The sequence below is a fragment of the Gekko japonicus genome, unplaced genomic scaffold (assembly GCF_001447785.1).
Source record: "Gekko japonicus isolate JY-2015 unplaced genomic scaffold, Gekko_japonicus_V1.1 scaffold1502, whole genome shotgun sequence".
In the NCBI taxonomy this organism is placed as follows: domain Eukaryota; kingdom Metazoa; phylum Chordata; class Lepidosauria; order Squamata; family Gekkonidae; genus Gekko; species Gekko japonicus.
The window spans coordinates 47,291-55,708 of NW_015168696.1; the positions used below are offsets into that span (position 1 = coordinate 47,291).

The 8,418-nt window shown below is 51.2% G+C and overlaps 1 protein-coding gene across 1 annotated transcript in view; it reads right to left on the reverse strand.

Moving 5' to 3' along the window:
• The window catches only part of FBXO31 (F-box protein 31), a 19,996-nt gene that overhangs the window by 8,660 nt on the left and 2,918 nt on the right, over positions 1 to 8,418 (reverse strand). Inside the window, exons 3-5 of the mRNA XM_015415480.1 lie at positions 4,985 to 5,061; positions 3,303 to 3,470; positions 1,826 to 1,900 (exon numbers count right to left, since the gene is read on the reverse strand). Of these exons, the coding sequence (XP_015270966.1) occupies positions 1,826 to 1,900; positions 3,303 to 3,470; positions 4,985 to 5,061 (320 nt within the window). The remainder of the gene's footprint in view (positions 1 to 1,825; positions 1,901 to 3,302; positions 3,471 to 4,984; positions 5,062 to 8,418) is intronic.

Consider the following 8,418-nt stretch of genomic DNA (forward strand, 5'->3'; position numbering starts at 1 on the left):
TAAGACGGAGCTCTTCCACCAGGCGTATGAGTAGGAGCCGCCACTACCATCATTATTGTTCCATCTTACCTGGCCCTGGAAGAGGGAACACCAGTGTTTCCCTGGAGCAGATGATGCTGAGGAACAGAGCAGTGGCAATAGAGCAGTGAAACACGCCCTCTTGTGAAATAACATCTAGAGCACTTTGTTAATAATTGGTTATAATGTTATCTGTATTGTGATGATTTTAAATGATTTTAAATATGTTTTATATTGGCATATGCCTCTTGTAAGGTGCCCTGAGCCCGCGTAGCGGGGAGGGCGGGGTATAAATTGAATAAAATAAATAAATAAATAAAATAAAGCGGGGGTGGCCAAACTGTGGCTCGGGAGCCACATGCGGCTCTTTCACGCGTATTGTGTGGCTCCCGGCAGGGCTGGCTGGGGAAGCGAAGAGGAGGCGTGCTTCTTCTCCCTCCCTCCCTCCCTCCCATCTATTTGCATTTTTTGTTTCTCTCTCTCTCTTTCTTTCCACCTCTTTCATTCTTTCTTCCCATTTCTTTCTTTTTCTTTCTCTCTTAGACAGATAAATATCACTAGCGAACAAACGAATATCGTTATCAATATCTGTTTTTACCCCTTTTGCTTTTATTTTTGGTAGTCTCGTTTAATGTTAAGAAAAAGCAAATGTGCATATTTTTAAATAAAAACGTGGGTGCAATATTTGTTCATGTCTTGCGGCTCTCGAGCATCTCTCACTTCTAGCCAAAGGCAGGATGGCTCTCCCCCCTACCCTTCGACCCACACAGAAGGGGGGCAGCAAGCCACTCCCTTGCTTAGCCACATTCCATCCTGCCTTGTGATCCAGAGCGTGGCTTACACCACAGAGAACTCCGGGACAGCAGCCAAGACCTGAATATAGAATCTGCAAATGACCTTTGGCTTGCAAATGCAGGTGCGGGGAAAGTCCACGCTCTGAAAACTTTGCACAGCTCTCGCCTGCGAGTAAGTTCTACTCAGAGACAAAAGTGCTAGTCATTCCTCAATGTGCATCTGAGAGCCAGTTTGGGGTCGTGGTTAAGTGCGCGGACTCTAATCTGGGAGAACCGGGTTTGATTCCCCACTCCTCCACATTGCAGCTGCTGGTGTGACCTTGGGTCAGTCACAAGTTCTCTCAGGGCTGTTCTCTCAAGAGCAGTCCTCCAGAGAGCTCTCTCAGCCCCACCTCCCTCCCAGGCAGTGTTCCCTCTAAGCCGAGTTAGTGTGAGCTAGCTCACAGTTTTTCAGCCTCCGGCTCACACATTTTTGTGTTCGCTCAGGAAGGATGGCTCCAGAGCAAACTAATTTAGGCAGTAGCCAAATCGCTTGCTCACAACTTTCATGCCAGTAGCTCACAAAGTAGGATTTTTGCTCACAAGACTCCACAGCTTAGAGGGAACATTGCTCCCAGGGTGTCTGTTGTGGGGAGGGGACGGGAAAGGAGTTTATAAGCCACTCTGAGACTCCTTTGGGTAGTGAAGGGTGGGGTATAAATCCAATCTCTTCTTCCTCTTCTTATGTGACTTCCGAGAGTTGTCATGACATCTCATTGTGTCCCATCCCCCCCAGTAACCAGAAGGCTACAGTGCCTTGAAACATACTTTCCCCAAGCCACGCTTATAAATACTTAATTCACGTGCAAGGATTATGAGAAGGGCCATCTGATGCTCCGCCTGGGGCGGAGGAGACAGTTTTCTCTCTACAACACTAAGTGCTTCCCGTCAGTCTGAACCGATAACCTTCATGGGATGTACTGTGAAGCTCTCAAGGTTTTTACTGCACAAATTCCGGCCAGAACCGGGCTTACTTCTTGCCTTCCTCCCGCCATGCGGTGATAATCCGTCTGGTTGCACTTTGTCGAAAACTCATCCTTTTTCACAATCTGTAAAACATGGAAGAACAAGGGAGCTATGGAGTTAAGACCCCAGGAGACACAGAGAGAGGGAACTCAAGGACGGCGTGACTTGTGCCGCCCAAACCCCCTTCGAATTTACTGCTGGCCTGTAAAAAACTGAAAATGTTTCGGACATACGAACGACTGGATTTCCACTCAGACAAATGATCTCCAAATGTGCGTGACCTTCAGAAGACGACTGGATTTATACAACAACAATCGAGTCCAGGAGCACCTTACTTTGGTGTAGTGGTTAAGTGCGCGAGAACCGGGTTTGATTCCCCACTCCTCTACTTGCACCTGGCTGGATGACCTTGGGCAAGCCATAGTTCTGATAAGAGCTGTTCTTGGAAAAAGAGCAGTTTCTGTCAGAGCTCTCCCAGCCCCACCTGCCTCACCGGGTGTCTGTTGTGGAGAGGGGAAGGGAAAGGAGTTTGTAAGACGCTCTCAGACTTCTTTGGGTAAAGAAGGTCGGGGTATAAATCCAATCTCTTCTTCTTCTTCAAGATCAATAAGATTTGGGTATGGGCTTTTGAGAGTCAAAGGTCCTTCATCCCACCTCGAAAGCTCATACCCCCAAAGACTGACAGCCAGTTTTGTGTAGTGGTTAAGTGTGCAGACTCTAATCTGGGATAACCAGGTTTGATTCCCCACTCCCCCTGCACTTGCAGCTGCCGGTGTAATCTTGGGTCAGTCACAAGTTCTTTCAAAACTGTTCTCACAAGGGCAGTTCTTGAGAGAGCTCTCTCAGCCCCACCTACTTCACAGGGTGTCTGTTGTGGGGAGGGGAAGGGAAAGGAGTTTGTCAGCCGTTCTGAGACTCCTTTGGGTAGTGAAGGGCAGGGTATAAATCCAATCTCCTCTTCTTCAAATCTTACTGGGTCTCTAAGGTCTTGGTCCATTTGGCCTCTAAGGTGCAGCAGCAGCAGCAGCAGGAGATTGGATTTATGCCCCGCCCTTCACTCAGAGTCTCAGAGCAGCTTACAATCTCCTTTCCCTTCCCCTCCACACAACAGACACCCTGTGAGGTAGGTGGGGCTGAGAGAGCTCTCTCGAGAACTGCCCTTGAGAGAACAACTTTGAAAGAACTTGTGACTGACCCAAGGTCACACCAGCAGCTGCATGTGGAGGAGTGGGGAATCAAACCCGGTTCTCCCAGATTAGAGTCCGTGCACTTAACCACCGCACCGAACTGGCTCTAGCTGTTCTTCTGGAGACCAACACGGCTGCTCCCCTCTGAACCGATCTGGCTTTACACAGCTTTCCAGACCAACGGTGTGAGAGCCTCCAACTGATAACCTGGGTTAAAGTGACCAGCGCGCAGGTCAGAAGGCAAGACCTGCGGCCACCTGGGCGGGCAAGGCAGTCAGAGACAAGGTGGGCCGCTCACCTGAATATGTCCGTTGTGGGGGCCCTTGTGGCCATACATGCACTCGACGGTGGCGCTCTTCCTCTCCATCAAGTGGATCCTGAAGAGAGGCTTGAACCTCATTGGGTCGTCCACGTGAGGGTCATGGGGAGGCAGATACATCCAGCCAATGATGAAGAAGCCGTCTACCTGTCAAGAGCGTGAGGAGGAGAGAGTCAAGACCCCCGTCGCTTTGAGCTAAGCAGGCTTCCAAAATGGCAGCTCTATTCCAAGATGCGTGTGGGGCCCCCCCCTCTCTTCGTGTTCTCTATCTGCGGAGGTGGATAATTGACCTCCGATAACATGGTTCCTTCTCAGCTGTTCCTTACAGCATCCTTCCTTGTGGGAAGGGAAGGTCATTCAGAGGGCTTTCGCGCTGCGTTCCCGGCTCTTCCTGCAGAGTGATTGGCCCCCCAGGCTCCTTGCGCTCTGCAGCGCAGCTGTGCTGATGCCGGCGCCTCCGACTAATTAGGTGGAAGGCACCTCAAGTTGGCAGCTCTGCTGTCAGAACGAGGAGGAGGAGGAGGAGGATCTGTTCCCCAGCTAGCTGTGAGCAGCGCTGCAGAACTCTCGCAGCTCTCTGACGAAAGGGAAGGAACCAGTCGTCCTCTCTGAAGGGCAGGCCAAAGGGAGGAAGATATTCTGAAGCCTGAGGCCCCAGGAACTCAAACGGTCCCCTCCCTTCCCCTCTAATTAACGTGGGGCGGAATCGGTGGGGGACGTTCTCCTGCAGAGGCTCGGTTTAAACAAAGGGAAGCTGAACAAGGACGAACTTTCCTGTGCTGCTGTGCACTTCCGGTTCTTTTTAATGGGGACCGGGCAGGAGGACGCCTCTGTGCAGTGTTCCCTCTAAGCTGAGTTGGCGTGAGCTAGGTCACCGGTTCTTGGCCTCCGGCTCACGCATTCTTTGCCTTCGCTCAGGAAGGAGGGCTCCAGAGCAAACTGATTTATGCAGCAGCCAAATCCCTCGCTTGCAACTTTAATGCCAGTAGCTCACAGAGCAGAATTTTTGCTCACGAGGACTCCACAGCTCAGAGGGAGCATTGCCTCTGTGCCCCTCTTCAGCAAACCGGAACCATTTGCTTCTCCCCGTGCCACTCTTAACAGGGTCCCCGATTCACCAGCTCAGGCCGCACATGAAGCTGCCTTCTACTGTATCAGGCCCTTGGTCCACTCAGACCAGCAGGGGCTCTCCAGGGTCTCAGGCGGAGGACTTTCACGTCACCTCCTGGCTCACCCATCTTAACTGGAGATGCTGGGGATCGAACCTGCGACCTTCTGCATCCCAAGCAGAGGCTCTACCACTGAGCCACGGCCCCTCCCTAGCAGCAACGCTTCGCCCACAGTGGGCCCTTTCTGCCACTTCCCCACATACAAGCCCGAAGTGGTCCCAGTCCCTCTCCCCACCCAAACCGCCGGAGAGCTCTCATCAGGCACCCATCTGCTGCTCCTCACTGCCGCCCCTTCTTCAAGGAGGCTGAAGCCTGCAACTAATCCTCCCAGGCACACAGGGGAAAGGTCCCGCTTGGAGCCAGGTTTGGTGCCAAGCTTCGGCCCAAGCACTTCCTGGTGAGAGGGAGAAATGGCGGCCTGCGCACAGGCAACCCAGACGGGACCAGCTCCAAGACCCGGCGACCCAATCTTTGGCCGTCCTCTATACTCACCACCACATTCAACAGTCCCCCATAGGGTCCGATGTCTGGTTGCCACAGCCCCAAGATGTGTCGGTATCTGTGCAGCACTAGAGAATTGGGGGGGGGAAGCAGAAAATCTCTAATGGGATAAGGAGACGCCACAGGAAAGGGAAGTCCAAAGCAGCAAGGAAGGAGAGGAGCACACACAACGTGTCCTAAAGCTACAGTGAAGTGGACCTGGGTGTATTCCTTGCTCAAAGTGGCAATGCCGGCCAAGCAATTTGATAGCCTCCATAGATTATGCAAATCCACTTGCAGAATATCATAATTATGTTGCATGAGGACTGCACCCACAGGTACACACACCTGGAAAGCTCAGTCACATTCTCCCCGGCTTCAGAAGCATCCCTGTTGCTCAAACGCATCTTCTGAGCCACAAGGATTAGCGGCTTGCTTTCAGAAGCCAAACACGTTCTGCGTTCTCAAGACTTTGAACTCTGTGCCTAATACGCGGCTTTGCACAGCTTGTGTAGAATACACCCAGCTCCCCGAAAAGAGTTAACACATTCCACACACAGCACTCTCGGAAAGACATGTTTGGCCTCACTGGGGATGGAGGTGGCTGTCACCAAGAACAGCTGGAACACAACTTTGGTCACCCTTGAAGAAAAATCACACCCCCATTGTCAACTTTTTACGAAGTACGGCTCTGCTCAACGGGCAGTCTTGGTGAAATGAGAGACCAGGTGGAACGACGGATTATGATCAGTTTTTGCCTTTCCACGCTGGTATTTATTTAGTTTTATTGTATTTATTGTATTTTAGATCTTGTATTAGTTGTTTTTAAATTGTATGTTGTTTTAAACTATTGTAAGCCGCCTCTCGGCGGGAGGGCAGGGTAGAAATCCAATAAATATTTATTAGTAAGCTCAGAATGCGGCCACCGAGGCAATTATTCAGAGGGGGAAGAAGGACACCATAGCTTTCCTGCAAGCTGCATTTACCTGCCCGGGAGAAATACTATGAACATCTGAATATCTTCTCCAGTGAGAGGCAAAAGTAGCTTTGGGGGGGTGGTTTGCAGCATGCAAATGACACACAGGGAGAGCGTTCGGCAGCTCCTCTCCCTCTGTGTCCAACTCCACCTCTGAACGGCTGTCCCAGCAACTATGCTGTGCTTTACAGAAAGAAACACCCCTCGAAAGAACAACTGTGAACTGAACTAATATGTCGCTCCACCGCAGCTGTACCACTGCAGGCAGACCCAGGACAGAAAGGAGACGATTCCTGGGTGCTCTGGACGTCCAGACTGTTCTCGTTCCTGTCATTTAATTGTGCAAGCTTTAATCCAAATAGAACGAAGCTCCCAAGAGAGGGGAAGACTGAAGACAAACCAAACAGCCACCAAAAATGCCTCCTGAGAAACCAAAGGCTCCTTTCCCTCGTCTCCCTGCTAGCTGCACCCTCGACAAAGTCTAGCAGCTGCTCTTTACAGATCCAACACGGGATTTTAACATGGAATTCTAAAGGAGGGGAAGTCTTCCTTAGCCCGCCGGCAGTGCTTGGAAACGTCTTCTGTTTTACAGGTGCTAGACGACCAGCACACAAAACAACAGACACGTGACCTCCTAATACCCATGGTGCATTTCATTCCTCCCAGAGGCACTGCTGACCTAAGAAGGCCACAGCGGAGGTTCCCGGAAAGGCCCAGCTGCTCCACTCAGTCCAGTCCCCAGGCTGCGGCTAAGCCAAGGGGCAGGCTACTCTTTTAGGAGGAGGAGGAGATCGGATTTATTCCCCGCCCTTCACTTGGAGTCTCAGAGCGGTTTACAAACTCCTTTCCCTTTCCCTCCCCACAACAGACACCCTGTGAGGTGGGTGGGGCTGAGAGAAGTCTGACACAAACTGCTCCTTCAGGAACAGCTGTGCCAGAACTATGGCTTGCCCAAGGTCATCCAGCAGGTGCAAGTGGAGGAGTGGGGAATCAAACCCGGTTCTCCCAGATTAGAGTCCGCACACTTAACCACTACACCAAACTGGCTTTAGAGTCATATTAGGCCGGGTTTTCTCCCAGCACCCAAACAGTGGTCAACTTACACACTGTGCAGTGAAAATCCCAAGCAATCTGGCCCTCGACTTAGCACCGCCATCCCAGAGAACCAGCCAGAGACACTCCCACACACCTGGGGACCAGGGTTCCCTGTAAGCTGAGTTAGTGTGAGCTAGCTCACAGTTTTCTAGCCTCCAGCGCACACATTGTTTGCCTTAGCTCAGGAAGGGATGGCTCCAGAGTAAACTAATTTTTGCAGCAGCCAAACCGCTTGCTCACAACTTTAATGCCAGGAGCTCACAAAGTAGAATTTTTGCTCACAAGGACTCCACAGCTTAGGGGGAGCCTTGCTGGGAACCACAAGAAACAGCTACGTAGGAACCTAGCGAGCCAGGCGACCCAGAGCTCATGTGCTACTTGGGGGTTAGTGTGAGAGACCTTGAAGGACAGGGTCTGCGGAAGTTTGTGCAGACCCCCACTCCTTCGTTGCACTGTGGTTCGCGCCCCTGCCCCCTTGCGTAGCTTTCGGGACAGCTGCGTGATGTGCAGACGCTCCTTCCTCTCTCTCTGCATATCCATGCTGTGCTGGTTGGTCTGCCCATTGCACAGTTCTTAAGAGGCTGAGAGCCGGCCCTTGAGACGACCACAACGGCCACAACACCACACTGCAGGTTCCAAGCAGGCCACTTGAATCATAGAATCATAGAATGTTAGAATTGGAAGGGACCTTGCAGGTCATCTAGTCCAACCCCCTGCACTCTGCAAGGAGCATAGCCGAAAGACAGCCCCACAACACACCCAAAAGATGGTTGTCCAGCCTCCGCTTGAAAACGTCCAGTGAAGAAGCATCCACCACCTCCCGAGGCAGTCTGTTAGGAAGTTTCTCTGATATTTAGCCTGCATCGACTCCCTTGTAATTTCCACCCATTAGATCTAGTCTTGCAATCCGGAGCAAGAGCGAATAGATCTGCTCCATCTTCTACATAAGAGCCCCTCAGATACTTGAAGACTGCAATCATGTCCCCTCTAAGCCTTCTCTCTCCCAGGCTAAACATACCCAACTCTTTCAGCCTTTCCTCATAAGACTTGGAGGAATTTCAGACAGACGATATAATCCGGAAGAAGAACGGTTCCCAAATGGTTTCTGGTCTGTCATTTCAGACAGAACCATTTTAGAACCGGTTCCCTACCGGAATATATTTGTAATTTCACACACAAACGCTTCTGTCCCGTTTAGGAAACGGGGCTGAAGTGTTTTACCTGTCAACCGCTTCCAAGTAGTCTTCCGTTTCCTCTCCCAGTTCCGATGCGCTTTTTCCCGCCGTTTTTCGCCCGCGTGGGCAATCTCCGGCTTTTTAAAAAAAAGTTTGCTTTATATTTTTATAGCGCTATAACGGTACAATGCTATAATGCA